Below are 27,571 nucleotides of genomic sequence, written 5' to 3' on the forward strand. Positions count from 1 at the left end.
CATAAAAGAAAAATGTATAATTTTGTCCCACACAATGTATTGTTGTCTATTTCTAGAAATATACCTGTGCTCTGCAGTGTGACAACTAGATATTACTTATAATTTAGTATTAACGCAAAGTTTGCACATTTTATTGGTTTTAATTTTTTCAACTGCCTGCAAGAGAAGCACAGAACAGACATCTGGACGTTTATTTTAAAATGCAGAATTTTAGAAGGAAATATAAATCTTTTCAGTCTTCATACACACTTGATCATGTGAGTAGTGTGCAGACTTCAGCTGACAAAAGCCACTTCCTTGAATGACATCACCTCCAGGAAGTGACATCAACTGCACAAACACCAGTAACTGCTTTGAATAGAATTAAAATGAAACAATCGAGAAGAAATAGAAGTGCAGACTTTAAGCTTTAATTCAAGGGTTGAACACAGACCCCCCCGATCCGGACACTTCATAACTCATCTGATTCTTTTGTTTGTTGTATCTTCAATAAACACTTCTGCCTCATCATCAATAAACTCCAGTGACCAGAGACGCTTGAAGACTCGTTCATCAGATTGTCGTGTGCTTTGATCGTGAGCTGTTCCCAGCCTTCTGCACATATTCTTCCTGTCACTTTGGTTCAGGTTGATCTTCATTCCAGCCATCCCTTTTCCAGAAGATTTTTATATGTTAGCAGCTCGTGGGGAAGCCTCTGTATTTGCTCTGGTGAAGTCTTCTCTTGATTGTAGACATGTCTGGCTCCTGGAGAGTGTTCTTCTCTTGTCTGGATGCTTCTTCATCATGGAGAGGTTTCTCTAATCATCACCTCTGATGTCCTCCGTGGACCTTTTAATGTTTCTGATCTGATCAGTGTTTTTTCCTCAGATTGTGATTTGGCCGCTCTTAATGCTCCCGCTATCTCTCTCTAATGGATCCTGTTTCTCTTTAAAGGAGAGATGCTTTGCTGGTTAACGCCAGCAGCTTTATGACAGCCTCAGAATCGACTCAGAACCTGTCTAATTGATTTAGAAATAATGAAGGAACAGCCCATATCTGTCCATGAAACAGCTTTAAGGTCAACTATCCAATAACTTCTGGTCCCTAGAAAAAGGGGAGGTACATCTTAAAAAGCAGTTATTCCTTAAAGTCCCCCTGAGATCAAATGTTTTTTGGGTGTTAATATCAATATGTTGGTCTTAAGGTTATCTATAAGCCAGTGTTCAGAAGATCTAAGGATCAGCGGGTCTCCTCGTACTTCAGATTTTCTGACCAATCAAATGCTCTCTAGAATCTGAAGCGCCCGCCCCCTACTCTATAAATACACGCTGAAGCAGAGATCACAGTCAGTGCAAATCATTTATATATTAATATAAAGTATAAATCATCCTCATTCACATGTGTGTACAGTCCTAGTGTGAACATCAATATCACTGGCCACTAGAAAAACTATAATACCTAAATAATCATCTGCTGTAGATCTAAAGATGAAATATTAACACATTTACAATCAAATATTTTTTAATATAGGAGCTGTTTTAGTAAAAGAACAAACTGTATCATGACTTTTGTTTACAGAGAAAATGTAGTTCTGGTTTGACTTAAACTGAGAAATCACTGATCACTTACTCTCTTTAATAATCACAAAGGTTTTATCACATACTAATCACAAAATAAAGTAAAAATGCACCTTTTGTACACGAATAAGACATTTGGACAAGACATAAGACAAGTTTGGTGATTAGTTTGTTAATTATGTATAAAAATAACAAAAATGGGCAAAAAATAAACCCTCAAACATACCAATATCATTCCATTTAAAACTGAACTGGACTATATATTAGGACTCTAAAAGATGTATTAAGAAGTAATAAGTTAACGTTTTAAGCCCTTTCTCTTGTTAATTCATTTTAAACTATTCCCTGGATAATGTATTTGATTATTTTCAGTTTATTTCCTTTGATGCTGCTATTATTGTAAAAGTAATTCACTGTCTGCACTCTCTCCATGTACATAAACAATATAGATTTTATGTATAGTTTTAGCAGCACAAAATATCAACTTCTGACTAAACCAATCAGCCGGGTTTGGGGCGGGACAATCTGCCTGAACGACCAATGACAGATGAGAGGCTGGAAGTACAGTACAAGTGTTTGGAAACACAGAAATGACTCGATCTGTAAAATCAGCCATTTGTCATGAAAAGACTCCACTATACAGCAAAACTCAACAACAGAACAGCCAGATGGTGGGCAAACAATATTCACATTGTTCTTTATTTTACTGCAGCACACTTACTGACTGTTAGTTAAGCAGCGTTCCATAAAGCTGAGCTTTAGTCAGACTGTCTTTGCGACTGAGTCCAGCGTTTCCAAACTGTTGATGCCGTGGCGTCATTTTCTGAGCTCCAGGGTTTTGAAGATCCTTATATTTGTGGACGTCCAGACCCTGGTTTAGTGACTCCACTGAGCTGCTGGGGCTTTCATCAGCATAATCTCTCTGTGAAGCATTCTTAGTCACGTTCTCCTTGTCTTTAATGTTTCCAGTAATGAAAAAGCTGCTTGTCGAATCTTTGGAGCGAAACATCAGCCCTCTCTCAGCCTTCAGTGCATTGAGACGACTCTTTGGGTTCAGTGCTGGACTCGATCCCGCCGACGCTGGGAATCGTGGATCCGCCACACGCCTGTGGAAGACACTGTCTCCATCCTGGAAGCTGCTGTAGAGAGGACCTGGTTTGACCTTGAATTGGTGCTCTGAGAACCTGAAAGGTGAGAATCTGCTGATGTCCTCCATGCTCATCTGCCGCCAGCCGTCCGCGAGGTCTGCGGGGATGAGGATGCGTCTGTCTCCGGACCGGCCGCTCTGTGAGCCCACATGCTGGAAGCTGCTCGATTTGGGAAACTCAGGATGTTCCTTTGCGTACGAGGACAGGTTCTTGTGCTCGTAGTCTCCATCGCGCCAGTCTGAACGCAAAGAGGATCCGTGAAGCTTCTCGTCCGAGGCGGTGCTGCAGCTGGAATAACAGCTGGAGATGGGAAGAGAGCCGAGAACGAACCCACGGGAAGGGTCTTCATGCAGGAGGAAGCTCTCGTCCGTGGACTCGTGTCCTCGGATCCGTCCGCTCTGGTCAGCACTCTGCCGTCTCTCGGACCAGCGGTCGCGCCGACGCTCTTCTGTTGGACAGTACAGGGCCGTGTCGCTGCAGTACAGGTCAGACGACTTATACGCGGCGTGCCGCTGGATTTTGTCCGGGAATGCCGGGACTTGTGGGCTTGGCGAACGTGTGACCGGACAGCTTCTCCCGGGCTCCGGTTTCTCCAGGACTCGGCCGATGACGGCGGTGGGAACGGCGTCCAAGTAGGAATGACGCAACGCTGCGCTCCAGCCACAACCCTGCCGCTCCATGTGAGAGCTCACTCGCTCCTGAAGATCAGCTGGAAGCTACAACAAGCACACAGAGAAACTCTTAATACGGACAAGAGCAGAGACGTGTCGGAAATAAGAAATCATACTCATAAAGAGATGTGGTGAGGGGCAAAAATGAGATCTTTCTATTCAAGTTCTCTCTCAACTATTGTGTTCCACCAAGAAACTTACGTTTGCGTTCTCTCACAAATCTATCATATTCTCTGAAAGAACTTTGCATCCACTCAGAGCACATCTGTATTGCACTCCCCCCAAAAATCTTTGCAGTCTTTTGAAAAACATTTGCATACTCTAAAAGTAGTATTTTGTTCAGTTTTTTCTCTTTCCCAGAATCTTGCATTTGCTAAGAAAAATATTTTCCTTGACTAACTTGCATTTGTTTGCAAGTGTTTCCTGAGAAACTTCCTTAATTTTAATGGATGTAAATGACATATATGAAGAAAACCTTCATATGACCTCAACATCCTCTGTACTCCATCAGAAGGACGCAGCAGAGCTGCATTATGGGAAGAGTGCTGTTCTCTCTGTGATTAACAGCGCATGGAGCGTGTCTGTAAACAGACTCTGTCAGCAATATAGCCAACGCATTTCTCTTTGCCATCATCAAACACAGCAGAGAGTTTATATTCAAATGAAACCCGTCTGGCCTCCGGCAGAAAGAGACAGAAAGAACCCGATGGATTTTAAACCTGCGACTGCAGAATGAAAATGGAAAGGATTCGCTGCGCCTCTGACTTTCTTTAAGGTTGTGCTATTTTTAGGATGAGTTTCCCTCCGAGAAAGAAACCAGTGGTGCGCGCATATGTGTGTGTGTGAGTGTGTGTGAGTGTGTGAGTGTGTGTGTGTGTGTGAGTGTGTGAGTGTGTGTGTGTGTGTGTGTGTGTGTGTGTGTGTGTGAGTGTGTGAGTGTGTGTGTGTGTGTGTGTGTGTGAGTGTGTGAGTGTGTGTGTGTGTGTGTGTGAGTGTGTGAGTGTCTGAGTGTCTGAGTGTGTGTGTGTGTGTGTGTGAGTGAGTGTGTGTGAGTGTGTGAGTGTCTGAGTGTGTGTGTGTGAGTGTGTGTGAGTGTGTGTGTGTGTGTGTGTGTGTGTGCACGCATCAGTCGTACCTCGGACAATTTGTGCGCTCTGTAAGGAGATTTTCCACACTGGAGCAGTTGAGCCGCCAGATTACAGTCTTTTCTATACAGATCCTGTGGGGAAAAAAAAGAGACCATACATGATTAAACTTGGCAAATGATTCAAATATTCAACTCTCAATCTATCAATATTACACTTCTGCCATTTACTGACAAACACGCAGAACACAAACATCTTTTATTTAGTTTGAGCCGAATACACTTGAAATGAACACTTAGTGTCATATTAGTCATCAGTGTGTTAAACTGACATGATGTCAACTAGTGTGTTAATCTTTCCAGTCCATCAATCACTTGAACTGCATGCCTTTATATCTCTAAACCAGAAGCCTTTGAGTGGACCCTAACTAGTGCACTTAGAGAGAAGCACCGGCTGCTCATCAAAAGCTCGCTCCATCACAGAGAACTCACGCCAGAGGCTGATAAATATTAGGTGAAACCTGTCAGGAACCTTCAAAGAACACTTCCTTCTGGCAGACGATGGTTCCTGTGAGCCAGCAAGGATCTGAACACTGATCACAACATTTACAGATGAATCTGTGGATACTAAAAACGTTCAGCACGGCGCCGGTGGTACGTACGTTATCCTCTCGCAGCTTCTGGATGGTGATCTTGGCCTCCATCAGGTGGTTTTTCAGCGTGCCGATCTCTCGACTCATCGATCTCTTCTCCTCTTCATGGTGTTGAGTCTAAAACGCAAAGAACCAACTTTAACGTACGCTATTTGCCAAAAAATATCGGCACCCCCTCTAATGAACAGGTTTGACTGCTTTAGTAATTTACATGAGCACAAATCTTAATGTTTAGGCATATTTTTATGCCTAATTTCTATTTTATAATTTTTATAACATTTTATAATTTTCTATTCTAACAATGCATCTGTATATAAGACAAGATTAAAACTGTGACAGAGTCGAAACTCTACCAAACACCAATGACTTCTACATACAGGATATGCTCAAATGTATTGGCACCCCCTTTAGAACAGAAAAAGGCACCTCCAAAACTCTGGCAACTAAGACGGAAATATCATTTATGCATTTAACTCTCCCATTAAGATATAATAAACATTAACATGAAGATTTTCTGCAAAGCTTCTTTGGAGATGTTATTGTGAAAAGTGCTGCACAGTTCAGTCTGGTTTCTGTTCATCAATAAGACCAGTTATGTAAGTCATCAGATCTTGAAGCCTCTGTTTGAGTGTTTATTTATTTTTTCGGCTCGCATTCATTGAACAAGCCACGTGGAGCATCAGCAGTATTTTCATATGATTAATGGATTTAATTTGACAGGGTTTGTATCTGCACAGACCTCGTTCTTTTTGACTCTGGATATAATTAACAGAAACATCAGACACTCACATGACGGATGTACTGTGAAGGAGCTTTAATATAAACCAGAATCCAGCACACATCAACCAGCCTTTCAAGATGTCTGTAGTTCAGGCATAAAGGAGATGATTCAAATGAATAGTTGATTCTCAGCTCACTGTGCGTGACTTTTCCACAGAGACCAGCTCTGGACCGAACGAGTGATAGAAGGGGATTGTTGCTGAATCACTCGTCTCTCTACACTCAGATGATGCTGTTTCTATGGCAACGTCTGTCAATCGTGGTCATGTGACCTGCAGCGATGTTTCACCTAAGTGTGACTATTTACTGAGTTTGACATTGGAGTTTAACCAGTGTGTGTGTGTGTGTGTGTGTGTGTGTGTGTGTGTGTGCATGCAATTTGTGACAAATCAATTTTTTTAAACCCTTATGAATCATACAGAGTGAGTTTTTTTGAAAATCTAAAAACGTGAGTAGTTTCCTGCGAGGTCTAGAACAATAACACATACAGTCTGTACAGAATAAAACATTACACCTATAGAAAGTCCCTACTTTTCACAAAAACGCATGTGTGTGTGTGTGTGTGTTTGTTTCTGGTCGGGTCTCAAATCCCATGTGAGCCAATTACTCAGAACCTGAAAGTGAAGGGTCGGCTGCTCGAGTGTGTTTGAAGAGGGTCCGGTGTTTCAGTGTTGGAGTGAATGTAGATGTCCCTCTGGATGTGGATGAGTGACCCGTGCTGGGTCCGGCTATGCTCCTCAAACAGATTTGACCAGTGATGTGTGTCTCTCGGGACTCGTTTGTGTCTCTGAGCTGGACTAATGACACAGAAACTCAAACAGATTTGACCAGTGATGTGTGAAATCTCTGGAAGATGCAAATTGATCAAAATGACTCGAAAACAAATGTTGTAGGCAGAAAAAAATGACTTGTTTTTCTCTGATAAACTCATCTGACTAATGACGGGAGGAGGACACAGAAACTCCACGTTCAGGAGAGACACTGAAACCGTACACTGATCGGGTTCTGTGTCGACCGGCTCAAGAAATAAACATGCAGAAATCCAGTTTCTGGAAGATGCAAATTGATCAAAATGAAGCGTTTAGAATTCGGACGGCGGGGTGAATCGCGCACCCTTCCTGGACCCAAACAAATGTCATGCCGGGGAAATAGGCGAGGAGAGAAAAAATGACTTGTTTTCTGAGCCACTTGTTAGATATTTGTTCTTGTTATAAACTCATCTGATTAAATGTATGTTCATTTAAGAGTCTGTAGACATCATCACATTCATCTCCAGCGGCTTATTCTTGCTCTCGTCGTTGGTATATTTTCCCTAAACGTCCACGTAGATGATACCAAGTGAAAGTTCATTCTGGGGTTTCTCCATCAGATGGTTCAGACCTTCACTTCACTCTTTGACAGTCTTTAATATAGAATTACATTCAAAAAAGGTGTCCTGCTGATCCAGAGAACTGAACTCATTAACATCTCCAGATGCAATAGCTCACAATAGCTTTTGTGAGTCGCTGGACTCTGGATAAAAGCATCAACATCAGATGCGTTCGTATGTTACGTGGCATTATAAAAAGTGTTTAATTATCTAACTGTACATCGCCATCGATTTCCTTGGTACCCAAATGCTTGCATAGAAATCTTTCAGTCCATTTCAAGCCATCAACAAATGCATGATGGTTGTCCAGTATCATGAAGCCATGACAAGCGGTCAGAAATGAATCTCATCTGCAGCGAGCGAAACAGTCATGTTCAGAATTGAGGCCTGAAGCCGATCGTTCCTGTGATAATCAGAGCTGAACCTCAGTTTAGCTTGTGATGGGTTTTAAGATCAGCGGACTGCGTTTGGTTCCTCTCTCTGACGACGAGAAGCTCGAGCGGTTATTGATCTGTGACCCTCTCTTCATTTCTTCTGTTCAGTCGTTACTAAACGCTTCAATATTCCTCCTGAAAGTGCTTCGACACGCCAGTCTCTCGATAACACACTGAAATAACGTCTCATATAAGATTAGGGACGAGCAGCACGGATATATTTGTAGAAACAGACAACAGTTGCATTACGTGTAAGAATGTGATCAGTAATATTCATCGCTCAGAACTTGATGATTTTCTCAATATTTAGGTTTTTTTTGCTCCCTCAGATTTTCTAAAAGTTGTATCTCAGACAAATATCATCCGATCATAAAAAGATGAATAATGTCTAAATCTCAAGTTCACAAGATGTACACGTATGATTAGGTTTATTATGTATTGTGCTCCACATTTATGATAAAGTATCATGAGCGTTTGAGAAATAAAGGAAGGAAGATCATCAAGCAGTAAGCTTCTTTCGGTTCAGATTGGTTTCAGATGTGGTTTTTGACCAGGATTTCTTACCATGCGGTGGATTTTCTCCTCCATGTCCTGGTTTATTCTCTGTAGAGCCGAGTAGCTGCTCTGAATCCTGCAGAGACACGAAGAAGACGTCAAACATCTGTCATGAGTTTATATCTGATTAAATCATGATCTCGTGTTTCAGAACTGAACTGAATAACAGCTTTTAGCTTTTAGACACACGTTCATTCAATTTCATCAACACTCTTTAAAATAAAGTAATAAAGTCAAGTAAAATGACTTAAGATCATTTGTCTTGTTTTATGAAAATATAATCAAAATTGTGTTCGTTTTCGATCTATCATAATCAAACATCAAAAGTCATCTTTATTCAAAGGCTAAACAAGATTGTTTTTCTCACCCCACCTGCAGAAATGTTTACTTGTTTACAAAATGTAGATATTTAAACAAGAACCAGAATTTGTAGATAATTATAACAGAAAGCGAGAAGTTCTCTGGAGATCCCGCAGTGTGTGTGTGTGTGTGTGTGTGTGTGTGTGTGTGTGTGTGTGTGTGTGTGTCTCAGCTGGTTGTTTCAGTGTGTGTGTGTGTGTGTGTGTGTGTGTGAGCTGGTTGTTTCAGTGTGTGTGTGTGTGTGACTCAGCTGGTTGTTTCAGTGTGTGTGTGTGTGTGTGTGTGTGTGTGTGAGCTGGTTGTTTCAGTGTGTGTGTGTGTGTGTGTGTGTGTGTGTCTCAGCTGGTTGTTTCAGTGTGTGTGTGTGTGTGTGTGTGTGTGACCTGCGCAGCTTCTCTGTGAACTTGTCCAGCTCGTCTTGAGCTCGTCTCAGCTCCGTCTCCAGATACTGACGCGTCGACTCGAACTCGCTCTGCAGCTGCTGTAGTTTGTGTGTGCTGCAGCCGAGCCGTCTGCGCAGATCCTCCTTCTGCTCCTGAAGAGAACTGCAGAAACACAGACAGATCGTTACTCCTCAACCCGGGCCCAAAGACGTCTCGGAGTGACTGACATGCACTTATAAGAACATGATCAAAAACACTGATCAGAAGCTCTAAACCTGATTTATTCATGCGCTTAAGGAATATCTATAAGTCCGAATTACACTTTAATGTCCTTCAAAACGAAAACGAAAGAGAATAATTATGATTGAGCTTCGTTCAACACGTGGAGGCTAAAAACTCGAAACTCTAATGTTTTACTAGAAATATCAGTGATCTGTTTGAAGTATGAAGTATGTAACAGATTACCTCGGACCCAAATAAGAAGCTTGTGATTTAGTGCAGGTTTACTGAGATAAAGAGAGACCAAAGAACAGGAACATGAGGATGAGGAGAGAGTGACTGACTGACACTGTGTGTGTGTGTGTGTGTGTGTGTGTGTGTGTGTGTGTGTGTGTGTGTGTGTGTGTGTGTGTGTGTGTGTGTGTGAGTGTGTGTGTGAGTGTGTGAGTGTGTGTGTGTGTGTGTGTGTGTGTGTGTGTGTGTGTGTGAGTGAGTGTGTGTGAGTGTGTGTGTGAGTGTGTGTGTGTGTGTGTGTGTGTGTGTGTGTGTGTGTGTGTGTGTGTGAGTGTGTGAGTGTGTGTGTGTGTGTGTGTGTGAGTGTGTGTGTGTGTGTGTGTGTGTGTGTGTGTGTGTGTGTGTGTGTGTGTGTGTGTGTGTGTGTGTGTGTGTGTGTGTGTGTGTGTGTGTGTGTGTGTGTGTGTGTGTGTGTGTGTGTGTGTGTGTGTGTGTGTGTGTGTGTGTGTGTGTGTGTGTGTGTGTGTGTGTGTGTGTGTGTGTGTGTGTGTGTGTGTGTGTGTGTGTGTGTGTGTGTGTGTGTGTGTGTGTGTGTCTGTGTGTGTGTGTGTGTGTGTGTGTCTGTGTGACTGTGTGTGTGTGTGTGTGTGTGTGTGTCTCCTAAACTCCATCGCAGCATCTAACTGAGACTGAGGTGTGTAGTTCAGGAAAGCTGCTTCTCTGTCATCTTCATTGTTCAGGAAAGGTGTTCTTGTCTGTAACAGGATCTGATGGATCGATGGAGTCTGGGTCTGATTGGATCGTGATGCGTCTAATGGCTCCAGCTGATGACTTTCAGATAAAGGGTCTGATGGATGGATAGATGATTCAGTGACCGGCTTTCCGTTCGATTTCAGACTCTTACCTCCTCTTCTGATGTTTACTACCATTTCTTGGAGCTTTTAATGCCGTTTTCCCAATATAAATCTTTTTCATGTTCTCTCAGTGTGTCCTGCAGAGACAGACACAGACGGCCGGAGCGGTCACGAGTATTCAGCTCAACACACACACACACACACACACACACACACACACACACACACACACACACACACACACACACACACACACACACACACACACACACACACACACACACACACACACACACACACACACACACACACACACACACACACACACACACACACACACACACTCACACACACACACACACACACTCACTCACACACACACACACACTCACTCACACTCACACACACACACACACTCACACACAGACACACACACACACACACACAGACACACACACACTCACACACACACACTCACACACACACACACACACACACACACACACACACTCACACACACACACACACACACACACACACACACACACACACACACACACACACACACACACTCACACACACACTCACACACACACTCACACACACACACACACACACACACACACACACACACACACACACACACACACACACACACACACACACACACACACACACACACACTCACACACACACACTCACACACACACACTCACACACACACACACACACACACACACACACACACACACTCACACACACACACACACTCACTCACACACACACACACACACACTCACACACACACACTCACACACACACACACACACACACACACACACACACACACACACTCACACACACACACACTCACTCACACTCACACACACACACACACTCTCTCACACACACTCACACACACACACTCACACACACACGCCGATTAAACCAGTGTACATTACTGAAAAATGCTGGTATTCACGTTTAAAAAGCATTAAATGGTTTCCCAGCGGTTCACACTGAGATCCGCTCCATTTCATGAACACAGTGATGAAAAAAGCCATACAATCATCACAGTTTCACATTTTAATGTCCTTTTGTTACTTTTATAGCTTTAAGGTTCATATAAAGGCTGCTCATAAAAACTAATGCACTGCAGACTCGGGTGTTCTACAAATATTCTTAATCTAGAAATATTAGATACATTTATTTGCAAATTCAAACGACTAGAAGTCTTGTTTTATGATTTAGGTTTATGCTTAAAATCAGAAAAAAACAACACCCGTGGTACAAAGACGAGACGTGATGTGATTGATGTAGAAGAGACACACTGACATTCAGACGATACGAGCTCCGAGAATCACATGATCCGTGTCGACAGATTCACCCGCGGCGTCACACACACACACACACACACACACCACGGGAGACCGGAGACCATCTGTCACATGACTAATGACAAACTACACCCGCTGAGACACACACACACACAGACCCACACACACACAGGTATAAACACACATAAACACTCATTGACACACACACACACACGTTGGTATTTGTGGTTTATGAGGACTCTCCGTAGGCACAGTATTTTCTAGTTCTCAGAGCCTAAACCTACCCCTTACAGGAAACTACAGACATTGTTTTAACACTTTTTAGGTCTTTTGTTTTTACAGGGACACAGGAAGTGTCCTCATAAACCATGTTTACGTTGTAGTACCCATGTCATTATACACATTAGTGTCTTCATGAACCACAAATGCCAGTAGACACACACACACACATAAACACCCACTGTCTCACACACACACACACACACACCCCTACACACACACATAAACACCCACTGTCTCACACACACTTCTTTTACAGGTAGACAAATGCAGTCTTTTACTCTTTCTTTCAGTTTGACCTGCTCTTACAGAAAGATAAATAATTGAGTCGTTAAAGTGATGGCTGACGGGAATCATTTCAATGAAGTCAGAACGATCCTTCTGGATGCTAACACTTCCTGTGTCTGCAGCGCTCACTTCCTGTCTGTCTGACACACTTTATAAATATTTTAGTAGCACTAAAAGAAAATGATCCAGCAGCAGATGGAGCTCTGAATCATCAGCATCAGGTGCTCTGTGTTTGTCAGAGCGACTCCGGTCTGCAGATAGATGCGTAACCTTTGTTTATTGGCTGCTTTTTCTTCCATTTCCTCTTGTTTTCTACTCATTCTACACACGTCAGTGAAACGGAGGGCTTTGTGTGCTGCTGGAATATCAAATAAACACCGCAGCGATACACAGACAGACGGCATGATGGGAAATCTCTCCTGACTGAAGTGAAGCAGTCAGATCTGAGAGAAAAACAACTCCAACACAAGACCAGCTTTAATGAAGCGTGCAGACGTTGACTTGTGTTCCTCATATTAAACACAACCAGATCCAAGGAAATGAAAAAACGATTCGTTTCGCCAGTTTGATTGTAAACGTATCTTCTTTTTAGTATATTTCTTTATACTTCTTTAAGTTAATATTTCAATAATATAACAACACGTCTGCATGTTCACAGTTAATGTAATCAAATACACGTAACAACCGGAAGCAGTTCTTTCATACTCTGTGCAAAAAAGATTAAGATAAATCTATCGGTCATTGAGGCACTGAGACGGTCAAGAGCACAATCAAAATCTTCAGTGCTTATCCTGTTGGACCTGTCTGCTGCTTTTGACACTGTAAACCATAACATTCTCCTATCAACCCTCAGGCAGATGGGTGTCTCTGGAACAGCCCTTCGGTGGTTTGAGTCCTACCTCTCTGGTAGGTCTTTCAGGGTATCATGGAGGGGTGATGTCTCAGAGTCTCATCACCTCAATACTGGAGTGCCTCAGGGCTCAGTACTTGGGCCACTGCTTTTCTCCATCTACATGACATCACTGGGTTCTGTCATTCTGAAGCATGGCTTCTCATATCACTGCTATGCTGACGACACTCAACTCCATCTCTCCTTTCAACCAGACGATCCCACTGTTTCTGCACGTATTTCTGCGTGCCTAAACGACATCTCAGTCTGGATGAAGGATCATCACCTGCAGTTAAACCTCACAAAAACAGCTCCTCGTTTTCTTAGGCGATCCCACCATACAGCACAACCTATCTTTTCAGCTAGGCTCGGCTACTGTATCCTCGTCTAGGTCAGCTAGGAACCTTGGAGTGACCATTGACGACCAGCTAACTTTCACTGAGCACATTTCAAAAACTGCTCGATCTTGTAGGTTTGTGCTGTACAACATCAGGAAAATCAGATCGTACTTATCAGAACAGCTACACAGATCCTCGTCCAGGCACTAGTCCTGAGTAGACTGGATTACTGCAACACCCTCCTTGCTGGCCTCCCAGCCTCTACAACCAGACCTCTTCAGATGGTCCAGAATGCAGCGGCTAGGGTGGTCTTCAACGAACCAAGGAGGGCCCACGTCACACCCCTCTTCATTAGTTTACACTGGCTTCCTATAGATGCCCGCATCAAATTCAAATCCCTGATGCTGGCCTACAGGACAATCACAGGCTCCGCTCCCTCGTACTTACACTCACTAATTGAATCATATGTTCCCTCCAGGTGCCTACGCTCTGCCAATGAAAGGCGTCTTGCAGTGCCTTCACAAAAAGGTGCAAAATCCTCTTGCGCACCTTCACCTGGTCTGTTCCTCGCTGGTGGAACGATCTGCCCGTTGCCACTAGGGCACTATCTTCAAAAACCAACTCAAAACTCATCTTTTTCGTTTACACTTGACCCAACATCGCTAGCACTTTCTTCTTCTTCTCCTGCTCTTTCCTATCTTGTTCTTTCCTATCCTTTCTATTAAAAAAAAAAAAAAGCCAAGACCCCACTCAGAGCACTTATGCACTGCTGCCCTTTTGTTGATAGAAATTGCTTCTATTGCCTACCTCATTTGTACTTCGCTTTGGATAAAAGCGTCTGCTAAATGACTAAATGTAAATGTAAACGTAAATAAATGTGGGAGAGAGACTTTTGTTGATTGGATGTTGAGATGTGGGCTTGGCATTTAAAAATGGAGGCGGGGTCTGAATAGAAGTTTTCAGAGGATGCGTGAATCCCACATAAATATGCAGATGTCATTTCCAAAACTTTGCAGCTTGTATGTGGCTGAAAAAGCTTATACTAATTCTGAAAGGATTATATACAGCCAAGAGCATCCTTTTATAATCACTAAAAGGCTTTCCTTCGTCTTAGTTCATTGCTATCTCAAGTTTTGTTATAATGAGAGGATTTGTGAGTTTGGAAAACTTAGCACTGGACAAAAACACACGTCCTGATTTTACTGACAACGTGTTTCTAGGTTAACATTGGTTGGCCCCTGAACAACATTTTAATCTAAAAATGTAGTCTTGATCTACAGCTAAACCTAACCTTACCCGTGAGTAATGACTACAATCAGATGTAATGAGGACGAATGACACAGATCTTCAAGCACTGATTGTAAGACTAAACTTCACCAAGAATATAAACTGGTTCTTCAGATCTGTGTAGACCTAGAAACACATCGAACTCAGCAAACTCAGGTTCTGGCGACAAAAACACTGGTGGATTTTAACTGAATGCCTCTGATTGGTAATTGCGTTCAATAAATCAAGAGATATGTCTCTGATTGGCTGTCCTGCTCAACGCTGCAAAAAACATGTAAATAGAAACATCTCCAGCGCAAACACAAATATACACTGGATATTCACTTTGTCTGTGAATAGAATAGAGTTTTTCTTGTATCTGTTTAACTGAGGTGTCTGTGATTGGAGGAGACCTGCATACATCACCAGAAGAGTTATGATAAGTTGAAGTCATTTTGATTGTAAATAGCAAGATACATTTTTGTAAGTGCACAGATAGTGCACGACTTTAACATTGTAGATGTGCAGCTGTGAACTGCAGACGCTGCAATATTAATAAAAGTATATTAAATAAAAGTAATTACAATTATTCATTTGTTGCATTCAGTGGGACATAAACGCATCTCGCCTTAAAAATAACACACGTCTGCATTCATGATCAGAGAAACAACAGACACTACCCTTCACTGATCAAAACTCACGCTTGAATAGTAAGCAGCAGGTTGTTTTAATAATAAACGTCCTTAAAGGTTGTGAGTCAGAAGCAGCAGACTGTTCTTGACTCTCTTCATAGTCTCTGTTCACAGTCAGCACAGATTCAGGAATCAGTTCTCAGTAAATGCTCTGAACACGCTCTAATATCTGGAACGGTGTAGTAAACATAACTGAACACTGATTTATAGTCGTGTCCTCTTTTAGAAACACAAACATAGTTTCACTTTCACAGCGTCTCCAGAACATGGCGCCCGCAGCAACGCTACACACAGAGTAATAGCTCCGCCTTCTATCTTTAGAGTAAACATTTGGGCGGAGTTATGGTAATAAACCACTCTGATGTAGAGAAGTGGGGGTGTGTTTAATCGAGTCGTTTTAAGGGGTGTGGACAAGTTATAACATGAATATTTGGTTTTGAAATTTTTATCTTTGCAATTTTAGGGATCATATCTATACACAAACAGCTTTAACACTCCAAAGAGAAGGAAAACTTTAAACTGTGTCTGAAGCTCACATTAAACTCAGATGCTGAAGATGATTGAAAACATGCTTAATCATACTGTGTGTGTGTGTGTGTGTGTGTGTGTGTGTGTGTTTATCTGTCTGTCTGTGTGTGTGGTTGGGAGGGGAAAACTTTAGAAAATGTCTTTACAAAACAACAGTAAAACATGGAAAAGTGAGAAGTCTGAGGCTTCATCCCATTTCTCTCTGACAGCTGATTAAAGTCCATCAGATGAGCAGCGTTTACGAGCAGAGATTCATCACAGAAACACCGTCATCAATAACAGCTCTGTTAACCTCACAATTACCATCAGTCTAGCAGTGAATAGAGCAGAGATCAGAGAAACACACACATGCAGTCATGCAGCGCTCCACACGCGTGTCACTCACCCTCCGGGAAGCTGCGTGTTCTACCTCCAAACACACGGCAACATTTACAGAGCAGAGCGGAGCCTGAGACGCTACCGAGGAGGAGGAGAGAGACCGAGGAGGAGGAGAGAGACCGAGGAGGAGGAGAGAGAGGAGGAGAGGAGAGAGAGAGAGAGGAGAGAGAGACCGAGGAGGAGGAGAGAGAGAGAGAGAGAGAGAGAGAGAGAGACTGAGGAGGAGGAGAGAGAGAGAGAGAGAGAGAGAGAGAGAGAGAGAGAGAGAGAGAGAGAGAGGAGGAGGAGAGAGAGAGAGAGAGAGAGAGAGAGAGACCGAGGAGGAGGAGAGAGAGGAGGAGAGAGAGAGAGAGAGAGAGAGAGAGAGAGACCGAGGAGGAGAGAGAGAGAGAGAGAGAGAGAGAGAGACCGAGGAGGAGGAGAGAGAGGAGGAGAGAGAGAGAGAGAGAGAGAGAGAGAGAGAGAGAGACAGAGAGAGAGAGAGAGAGAGAGGAGGAGGAAGAGAGAGAGAGAGGAGGAGGAGAGAGAGAGAGAGAGAGAGAGAGAGAGAGAGAGAGAGAGGAGGAGGAGGAAGAGAGAGAGAGAGACCGAGGAGGAGGAGAGAGAGAGAGAGAGAGAGAGAGGAGAGAGAGAGAGAGGAGGAGGAGAGAGAGAGAGAGGAGGAGGAGGAGAGAGAGAGGAGAGAGGAGGAGGAGAGAGAGAGAGAGAGAGAGAGAGAGGAGAGGAGAGGAGAGAGAGAGGAGGAGGAGGAGGAAGAGAGAGAGAGAGACCGAGGAGGAGGAGAGAGAGAGAGAGGAGGAGGAAGAGAGAGAGAGGAGGAGGAAGAGAGAGAGAGAGACTGAGGAGGAGAGAGAGAGAGAGAGAGGAGAGAGAGAGAGAGAGAGAGAGAGAGGAGGAGGAAGAGAGAGAGAGAGAGAGAGGAGGAGGAAGAGAGAGAGAGAGAGAGAGAGAGAGGAGGAGAGAGAGGAGAGAGAGAGAGAGAGAGAGAGGAGGAGGAAGAGAGAGAGAGAGAGACCGAGGAGGAGGAGAGAGAGACCGAGGAGGAAGAGAGAGAGAGAGAGAGAGAGGAGGAGGAGAGAGAGAGAGAGAGAGAGAGAGAGAGAGAGAGAGAGAGAGAGAGGAGGAGGAGAGAGAGAGAGAGAGAGAGAGAGAGAGAGAGAGAGAGGAGGAGGAGAGAGAGAGAGAGGAGGAGGAAGAGAGAGAGAGAGAGAGAGAGAGAGAGAGAGAGGAGGAAGAGAGAGAGAGAGAGAGAGAGGAGGAGGAAGAGAGAGAGAGAGAGAGAGAGAGAGAGAGGAGGAAGAGAGAGAGAGAGAGAGAGAGAGAGGAGGAAGAGAGAGAGAGAGAGAGAGAGAGAGAGGAGGAGGAAGAGAGAGAGAGAGAGAGAGAGAGAGAGAGAGAGAGAGAGGAGGAGGAAGAGAGAGAGAGAGAGAGAGAGAGAGAGAGAGAGGAGGAGGAGAGAGAGAGAGAGAGAGAGACCGAGGAGGAAGAAGAGAGAGAGGAGGAGGAGGAGGAGGAAGAGAGAGAGAAGAAAAGACTAGAGAAGAGAATCTTTACCTGCTTCTGCTCACATCTCCATCAGAAACCTGAAGAAACAGATGAAGAGTCAGTTGTTCACATTAACAGAAACCTTTCATGAGACAGTAATTATGGCTGTTATTTAAACATGGAAACCATCTCTCCATATATTATACACAGAAATACACACACATACAGAATATATTTAGAAAATATTTCCATATGTATGTATAGATATATATTATGCAATCATATATAATCTAAAAACAATGCGACTAGATGCAATTAATCTTTGGACAGCACTAATTTGCATATTATGAAATAAAGAACTTGCAGAGAGTAGCTACAAGAAACTAATTTAACACAGAATCTGAGAAGAATAAAGGTCATTGCACATTGAATCTGAAATTTTCACACATTAGACCTCACTCTGTCAATCATATTTACACATTACCTTTCATCAGTCATAAACAGTTTGGATCAGCTCAGATCAAGCATTTTGATAGAAAAGCATGATGAATCTAACAACAAACAAACTGAAAAACACCTGAAAATCTCATTGTGCAAGGACCTTAAGAAATAATCTGTAAATAAAGCAATGGAATATGTCAATGATATAATTCACAAAGCATCTATAACAGTGTAACCGCACACACACACACACACACACACACACACACACACACACACACACACACACACACACAGAGACACACACACACACACACACAGACACACACAGACACACACACACACACACATATATACACACACACACACACACACACACACACACACACACAGCTTTCTGAAGTGTTCACTCCACAGGTGTAATGATTCTTCAACCCGTATGTCTTACTACAGGCAGCTTTAGATTCTCAAAACACTTCTGTATGGTTTATAAGCTTGTTTCCTCGACCAAACATTTCCCAACATTTCCAAAAATGTATTAATATTACTATCCTTGTGGGGACCTCCTGTAAAAACATGCACACACACACACACACACACACACACACACACACACACACACACACACACACACACACACACACACACACACACAGACACACACGTCGGTTTCAGTGCATTCACACCTCGAGCAGCTTTAATCTGATGTCTTCATAACACAAACCAAAACTGTCGTATGGCAACAATCCACTGTATTCAGAAACACAGAGTAACTCTGCTCTCAGATGAAAGCCTGTCACACTCTGTTTACTTCAGGGCGGTTATTTCAGAGCCATAAAATCCCGTCACGCACACTAGTATCCAGAAGATCTGAGAAATCCACCCACGAGAGCTCAACCTTTGCTTCAGTTCGGTCAGGGAGACTCTTCCATTCAGACACACAGTTGCTATGGCAGTCACTCCATCCATGATTCGTGTCGTTTCTATTGTTTTAGCAATGCACGGCCTTTATGATTGGCATTTGAGAAGGAGCACTTCCATAGAAAAAAGATCAAATGAATTATTAATACGGCAGATGAGAGAAGTGTGTCCAGACAGCGGCAGCTTCAGTGAGAATAATAGGAAACGCTGTTGTATTTTTAATAAGTGCTGTCACAGAGCAGAGATGGGCTCGAGTACTCCTCCCACCTCAAAGTAATCTTTAATAAGATGCATTGCACATTGTTTTAAAGGACAGTATATTATGCATTTGGTCACTTTCCATACAGTTATAATGACTGATTAATGAATCCTTCATTTAATCTTGGTTCAGTCACTGTAGAGTGCCAGGACTTTCGGTGTTATGTCTCCCAGGTTGTGAAATACTCCCATTTTTCTTTGTTTCAAAAACATTTTAAAGGAGGGAAGAACTGAGAAACCAAACTTCCTTTGATCTTTTGACATATAAGTCATCATTGTACAAATGAAAACATTCTGTAAGTTTCAGAACTCAATACTTTGTTGTTAGTCTAAAAGCAGCTTATATTGAAGGCAATCTGCCAGTCTTCTACTCTGTGATGTAATAGTGTGGATAAACCCCGCCCCCACAGAAGAAGATCAACGTCACTGCCTGTTTAGCCCCGCCCATTCCAAGAAAAGAGTGAATGAACTTTATTTTTAATGGAGATCCAAACCACATCGGTTAAGAATTCTGTCTTTTGTTAATTTCATTTTAGTGTGGATTCGTTTACAAAGAAGGCAAAATTCAACGCTGCATTTTCAGAAAGACTGAAGACAATAATGTCGCAACACAAATGTAACTGTTTTCATTACGTGATCACTATTGCATTGTCTGTTAAACATGTCGTTTGATGTGAGTATTTGTGAGCCTGGAGCACAGAAGCAGTCATAAGAGCTCAGGTATATTTGAAGCAATAGCCAACAATACATCGTCTCAAAATTAGACATTTTTCTTTTATGGCAAAAATCATTAGGATATTAAGTAAACATCATGTTCCATGAAGAACTGTCCAACCATAAACACATCAAAACTTTATTTTTGATTAGTAATAAGCATTCCTAAGAACATAATTTAGACAACTTTAAAGATGTTTCTCTCAATATTTAGATTTTTTTTTGCACACTCAGATTCCAGATTTTAAATAGTTTGATCTCAGCCACATATTATCCCATCTTTACAACGCATCAATGAAAACCACATACATTAATTTTCAGGTGATATATATATATATTGTAATTTAAAAAAATATATACTTATGACTGGTTTTGTGGTTTAGGGTCACATATATGCTTGACCTAAATCACAGTAGCATTCCATCTGAGGAGCGTAAGCTGTAGATCATACACAGCTAATAGCTCATCAAATCAGTAGACATTTACTTCTTAGTCTACAATCCATCGCACCTATTCAAAGTGTTAAAAACAGGACAGAAAATATCTTTTTGGTGTAAAAATCGTAATGACATTATAATTGTAACGTCCGCTCACCGTGTCGCCGTTCGCAGCAGGTCTCGGGAGCGAGGTGGAGCGATACGGGGGCCGTGGTGCTCCGTCTGACCGCTCCGATACAGGACTCGGACATCTGCGAGAACACTCTCCACTTGGCTGTAAGGTTCTCTTTTCCACATCTCGGGGCAGCGTGGAGCTCACGTCGTCTTCCCTCCTCACTCGGTCTATGTCAGTCTCGAGGTAGGTCCTTCCTGACATTTCCATTTCCTCTTGAGTTCGTCTCAGGGTTTCGCTGGCGTCCAGAATCTTGCAGCTCGGCATGCACTTGACCCATTTATACACGTTACTGTCCCTGGAGTCGCAGGCACCAGAACCAAACCAAGCACTGGAAGTCGAGGTAGGGTTCAGGCACGGGAGGGACAATGTTTGGGGCTCCTTCTGATGGATAGGTGCTCCGAAAGCTTGCAGACACTCTGGGTCCAGGATCCTACACGTGACCTCATCAAGAAACTGAGAAAACTTGAGCTTCTCTTCGATCTTCTGCTCTAAGTCAGATGACTCGGTCGAAGATGCGGAGGTTCCCTGACTCGACGACGAATCCCTTCGCCCTGCATCGCCCCGCTCCGCTCCCTCCTGGCTCTCTGATCCCTGGCAGCTGTCGGAGTTCTGGTAGCCCGTCTCGGAATCGCTCATACCTCCCGGCCGACTTGCGGAGCCGGCACGCACCCGGAAAACCTCCTCGCTGTGCTGCTTAATAGAGCTGCGCAGCAGGCAGGTGGCCCCCGAGCTCCAGCTGTTGGTGTCCCAGCTGTCGTCCTCACTGGAGCTGGAGCTCCGCAGGCTGAGGCTGGAGCTCCGCAGCCCTGAGGAGCTGGGAAAGCTCTTGAGGCTGGTCACCGAACCCTTTAGGCTCGACAAGGAGCCTTGCAGGCCTGAGACGGAGCCCTTCAGATTGGAACCGGGCCTATGTAGAGTAGGCGAGGAAAGGCTGGACGGGCAGCGTGGCTGAGGATCTTCATCCGGGTCACTCTGGCGTCCCGAGAAGACTGGACAGGAAGCCGTAGATGAACAAGATCCACGCTCCTGCCTTCCAGACGCCATCTTGGGCCTCGGCTGCCTCTTTAGAGTGGGCAACGTCCCATTGACCATAACCCCTCTTCCGGTTCTTGATGAGCCGTTCTGCATTTTCGCCTCCATTATTGGTGTGTGCAGAAAACTGGACCATGATGAGCTGGGCCGGCCAGATTTCGACAGCTGTAAAGCCCCGGTCCTCGATCGCACAGTTGTCCTAGATGCATTTACCTCCCGTGATGAGCGTGACACACTTTCTCAAACGCTCTCTCGCTCTGCAGGGACAAACGCATACGGCTGTTAAAACATGCAGCAGACGCACCGGTCAGCTTTCTAAATATGGACACGAAGGAGAAAACACACAATCTTCCTAGTAGAGAACAAACCTTCCATATGTGTTCAAATAGAGTCCTGGTTAACTTTCCAGGTCAGTTGCTCGTTAGAACCAGCCATTGATCATGACGCCACGTGATGGACAGGATGTGGGGCAGAACCTGAGTTCCATCAATCAATTCCTCATTGGAGTTGTTGTTTACGGTGTTAGAGCCGGCTGATGATGTCCCTCTGATTTAGATTAAATTATAGGCTACTAGCTGCTGGTTTGCTTGTTGTTTGACGGGGCGTCAGAGCCGTCTGCAGCTGAACTAAAGTGAAGAAATGAAGAACATTCAAAGTCATGGTGCAAACAACTGCAGTAGAGTAAACTAGCTATTCGACTAGCTAAAGACAATAGACTGGCAAAAAGCAATGCGAAGTGAAAATTTATATTAAAACTTTAAAAACAATAACTTCATTCTCAAAACTGCAACAAACACAAATAAAGAGAAAAACTAGTTTTGTTAAAGAGATGCTATGGATTTGACTCTACATCCTGTTTTTCATGGAGACGTCCTAGACAGGATTTCCATAATCTGTCAGAATTTCCAGGTTTTGGCTTTATGTTCCTATTGTTTTCATGCTTAGTAGAGATAATAACTGAAAAGTAGCTTAATCAGAAGCATGCAGGTATCATTCATAATTATGCATGGGAGAATATAGGATCTACAGAGAACAGCCAAAGCAAACTAAATACACATACATATATAAAATATAAAGACTACAGAGAGACCGTCAACAGGACATACAAACCAAAACCTGTGATTTAGAGGCTATTCAGAAATCATATGTGGAGAAAAATCATTTACTGTCCCTTGAGTTGTTCTAAACTCGAATGTCTTCCTTTCTTCTGTGGAACATGAAGATATTTTGAAGAACACTGGGAACCAAACAACACCGAAGCCCATAGACTGCCATTATATGGACAAAAAACACACGTTGTGTTGCACAGAAGACGGGGCATACAGGTTTGGGGCAACATGAGCTCAAATGAATGATCTTTTAGGGTGAACTCTGCTTAAAATGGACAATTCAATATTTGATTAAAGAAAATGCAGTGCTGTTTTGACTAATGACAGCAAGCTATTGAATCAGTGGCGGTCTTTAGGCTGAAACTAAGCCCGCTGGGTAGCTAGAACACATATTTTGCTGTCTCTTGGGTTATCGAATGCCTATGTAGGCACATAAATTTAACAGACAATTAAATGGAGCATTGTTTAGAATGAGTGATGACTGAGAGAGAGAGTCTGCCGAATTCATCAATAGACACGTCAATAAACCCTGAAGCTATATGCTGAGCAGACATGTAGAGTTCAGCACAAAAGAGTGGGTCTCACACACAAACACTGAACATCTTACTGAGGATGATCTCAGGTGGCGTCTGGTCCGAGCCGCTGTGTGCATGCAGATGTAAGTCATTAGTATTCAGAGTCAGCAGAGATGAGTCTAAACAAACACCAACAGCGTGCATGAAACCTCTGTGGACCGAGAACATTAATATTGCTAGGGTTATCTGAGCATGCATATGATAGGAAATATGGATTGGCCAGTTTCTTTCCTTTTCATCTGCCACACGACTGTAGAAATAAATAGGCATACGAAAAAGATTAGTTTAGTGTGTGATGCTCGTGCTGTCTTTTTGGCACAGTTTCATTTTTCTGTCCTCTGAAAATCATCCTAAAAGATCGTGAATGTTGAGAGAAATTTCAGTCAATGGAGTAAAACCCCCAGTAGTGCGAGATGTGTACACGGATGATCGCTGTTTATTTTACGCTTTAGTGCTAATCAATAACTCTTAAAGAAACCAATGAAGAGATCAGTCTCTTTACTGTGTTTTAATCTCTCTGATATCAGCAGATATCAATGCAATGCCACTGAAAAACATACATGTGCTGAAACCCATGGGTGGCCCTCGTTAACTTGAGTTTAGAGGCAGAATGAAGTGATCATCTGTGGTTTTATTGAGTTATTCAGATGGTTTTTTAGATGATTATTATGTCAGTGAGGAGCTTACTATACACTTTTTAAAATAAAGGTGCTTAAAAGGTTCAAAATGCCATAGAAGAACCATTTTTGATTCCACAGAGAACCATTTAATCAAAGGTTTTTTTAATAACCGTCTTTTTCTTACCTTTTCATAACTTGAAGAATTTTTGCCACAAAAAACCTTTAGTAAAATAGAAAGATCTTTAGATGTTAAAGGTTCTTTATGGAACCATTTAGAACAATCTATGGCATCATGAAGAACCTTTATTTTTAAGAGCGTATGAATATGACAGATATCAGCGGTCCTCTCTGATTCATGTTTATCCTCAGCAGAGTTTCTTTATACTGCAGTGACTCTGAAGGAGAAGTCTGAATGTGATGCTGAGTAATGTTTGTGTACCTGATCACATACACACTTCTTCATCCACACAGTGATGGACTGAACACAGACAGTGTATGCAGCAGGGTCTCGACGTCAGCGGGCGAGTGACCAATCACACATCAACTTCTTCTTTCCTAGAGCAGCTTCACAGAAAAAAGTGCCTAGTGAGCAACCATAGAGGACTGGGAAAGTTTGCATAATCATTTGACTTTCTTCACTTTACATAATTTGTCTTGCTCTTCTGCATTTCAGAAAACTCCCCCATAGGACAGAGATATCAAGCACTGGGGCGTGCAGCCCTCTTCTCTTTTTGCTTCCAAATGAATGCTTGTTTAAAGAAGGATCTCTGTGTGTGTGTGTGTGTGTTGGGGGTGGGGCGGGGTTATGACCTGTCACACCCCTCTCATTTGCATATCTCAATAAAAGCTGATCTTTTGTGTGCTTCAGCGTCCTCTAGTGGACACAATCCCATCAGACACTCATTAAATGATTGTTATAATATGAGATTATATCTGCAGGGTCTATATGTGTGTCCTCTTAAGGTGTACAGTTATTACTTTCTGTTTGTTTGCCTGTTTGGTTTTTATTAACCTGGTTTTAGTACACAAGTAAAAAAAACTTGTTTTCCATTCAGATTCTGAATCTGAATAATGATTCGCAAACCACTCTTTCTGAATTGCTATCACAAGTCTTTTAATTCTCTGAATTGATACAAAGTTCATAAATTTAAAGATTCACAAACCTGCTCCAAAGAACCGATCAAATGATTGATACACAGTCTGATTGGAGCGCTTCAACATATGAATTATTTAGCAAAACAATGGATCAGTTTGTGTGTGTTTATGTGTGTGTGTGTGTGTCTGTGTGTGTGTGTGTTTATGTGTGTGTGTGTGTGTGTGTGTGTCTGTGTGTGTGTGTGTGTTTATGTGTGTGTGTGTGTGTGTGTGTGTGTGTGTGTGTGTGTGTTTATGTGTGTGTGTGTGTGTGTGTGTGTGTGTGTGTGTGTGTGTGTGTGTGTGTATGTATGTGTGTATGTGTGTGTGTGTGTGTTTGTGTGTGTGTGTGTGTGTGTGTGTGTGTGTGTGTATGTATGTATGTGTGTGTGTGTGTGTGTGTGTGTGTGTGTGTGTGTGTGTGTGTATGTATGTGTGTGTGTGTGTGTGTGTGTGTGTGTGTGTGTGTGTGTGTGTGTGTGTGTGTATGTATGTATGTGTGTGTGTGTGTGTGTGTGTGTGTGTGTGTGTATGTATGTGTGTGTGTGTGTGTGTGTGTGTGTGTGTGTGTGTGTGTGTGTGTGTGTGTGTGTGTGTGTGTGTGTGTGTGTGTGTGTGTGTGTGTGTGTGTGTGTGTGTGTGTGTGTGTGTGTGTATGTGTGTGTGTGTGTGTGTATGTGTGTGTGTGTGTGTGTGTGTGTGTGTGTGTTTTGCAATGGTTTTCGCCCATCATTATACATACTTTTGTGGATTTGTTTGAGATATTTTTAAGAGTTTCTACAAAAAAGACTAGATCACCGTCCTCCAGAGCATAAAGAGAAGAGAAAACAGTTATAAATAAAAAAAAGGTTTTTACAGTCTTTCACTTTTCTGTTTTTCACAGCAAATGATGTTAGGAAACTGTTGGCTGTTATTCAAAGTTAAATTAAACACATATTAAACAAGAATGAGTGAAGGAAATGTCTATCCAGCACATCAAAATAAATCCATAGGTACCACTTACCTTAAAGAAAATATTCAATAAATCATTTTTTCATTGTAGCAGTAATAATAATAATAATGTTAATTCCACTAGTATAACATTTTATTCCAGTACATCCTAATTTTGGGATGAGCATATCGAGTGAATATAATGTATGGATTCTACCCGATGTGTGAGTCAAACACTATTGATTTATCTACAGCGATCTCAGAGACGATCAGTGAAAGCCAGTGTAATGAGAGGTGTTTACACACACACCTGCTGTTAGATCATGTTCTCTACTTCTCTCTGATATCTCAGTGTGTCTGAAAATAGAGCAGGAGAATGTGGTGCTCCCTCTGTTGCCATGACAACCGCTGCCTGCATATGTATAAAACTGGCTCGCATCCACCAGGACCCAATTATTTTTCAGAGGTACGGCACACAAAAGAGACGCACTAATGAACAGAAAACAGCAACATCGCTCCCTGAGAACGTGGCGTGCGTCACACACACATCTGTGGTCTATAGACTGTGAACCACGTACAAGCTGCACTTTCTCTATGACTTCAGAGTCTGAAATCAGTTACTGCATTTATTAATGCCTGCACCGTCTTACATCTTCTTAACTTCTGCACACACACACACACACACACACACACACACACACACGCTTCATGATATGAGTAACTTTGAGTCACTGATCCAGCAGCTATTGAGTGTGTTTGACTTTCTTTCTTCACAAAGCGCAGCTCGTGTGTGTGTGTGTGTGTGTGTGTGTATGACTGAAGAGATTATTGTACAGTAGATACAGTTAAACCTTTCATCTCTATGTGTGATTATATCATTCTCTTTCTTTAATCAGTCTCCCGCTTTCATCTTTAAACAGACTTTCTAATGATGCGCTGCTAGTGTTTTCTTTGAGAAACGCGTGCTGTTTTGTACACTAAAAAATTCCATCAAATTACGGTAGAAAAAACGGTCAGCTGTTGTCAACTGTAAAAAATACGGTAACAACATTTTGGGTTTTATGGTTTTAAGTTAAATTGACAGTTAAATATACATTATAAACATTATATGAGTTAATGGCGGTGAAAAGAAATTCACAAGATATATATATACAGTATATAAATATAGATGGTGCTCAGTTAAACTCAAACAGGAAACAAACATTACCTGTAACACACGACCCTGATGAACACAGCTGATTACACAAGACTAAGAACACACTGATGTTTCAAAGAAACATTTTGAAAGGCAATGCAGGGAATTCTGGGATTTCCATCAGTTTAAGGTTATTTCCTGTAGATTTTATAAGAATTTACCTTTAACCATTTAACAGGTTGTTACCGTAACATTTTCAGTTTTTTACAGGTAAAGTCAGTTTTTTTACCTCATTGACCTTCACTGTGAA

The 27,571-nt window shown here is 42.5% G+C and overlaps 1 protein-coding gene across 4 annotated transcripts; it reads right to left on the reverse strand.

Moving 5' to 3' along the window:
• Positions 1 to 388: 388 nt before the first annotated feature.
• LOC122334495 (brain-enriched guanylate kinase-associated protein) lies at positions 389 to 20,805 on the reverse strand. 4 transcript variants are annotated; one of them, XM_043232473.1, is made up of 8 exons: positions 20,709 to 20,805; positions 17,850 to 17,878; positions 10,351 to 10,437; positions 8,994 to 9,155; positions 8,260 to 8,326; positions 5,122 to 5,229; positions 4,511 to 4,594; positions 389 to 3,420 (listed from the first exon to the last, which is right to left on the reverse strand). In XM_043232473.1, the coding sequence occupies exons 3-8, from the start codon at positions 10,419 to 10,421 to the stop codon at positions 2,284 to 2,286; spliced, it is 1,629 nt and encodes a 542-aa protein (XP_043088408.1). In that variant the 5' UTR covers positions 10,422 to 10,437; positions 17,850 to 17,878; positions 20,709 to 20,805; the 3' UTR covers positions 389 to 2,283. The 4 variants fall into 4 exon arrangements, with proteins under 4 accessions (XP_043088408.1, XP_043088407.1, XP_043088409.1 ...); XM_043232472.1 differs by lacking the exons at positions 17,850 to 17,878; positions 20,709 to 20,805 and adding an exon at positions 16,303 to 16,457; XM_043232474.1 differs by lacking the exons at positions 10,351 to 10,437; positions 17,850 to 17,878; positions 20,709 to 20,805 and adding an exon at positions 16,303 to 16,456.
• Between the last annotated feature and the right edge of the window lie 6,766 nt (positions 20,806 to 27,571).

Source organism: Puntigrus tetrazona, unplaced genomic scaffold (genome assembly GCF_018831695.1).
Source record: "Puntigrus tetrazona isolate hp1 unplaced genomic scaffold, ASM1883169v1 S000000528, whole genome shotgun sequence".
NCBI classification, from domain to species: domain Eukaryota; kingdom Metazoa; phylum Chordata; class Actinopteri; order Cypriniformes; family Cyprinidae; genus Puntigrus; species Puntigrus tetrazona.

Excerpts from the sequence above, each read along its gene's own strand:
- LOC122334495 (XM_043232473.1), bottom strand. The coding sequence starts at position 10,421 with ATGAAAAAGATTTATATTGGGAAAACGGCATTAAAAGCTCCAAGAAAT. Across the intron at positions 5,230-8,259 it reads AGGAGAAAATCCACCGCATG|ACTCAACACCATGAAGAGGA; the intron begins GTAAGAAATCCT and ends TTTGCGTTTTAG. Across the intron at positions 3,421-4,510 it reads GAGCGCACAAATTGTCCGAG|CTTCCAGCTGATCTTCAGGA; the intron begins GTACGACTGATG and ends TGCTTGTTGTAG.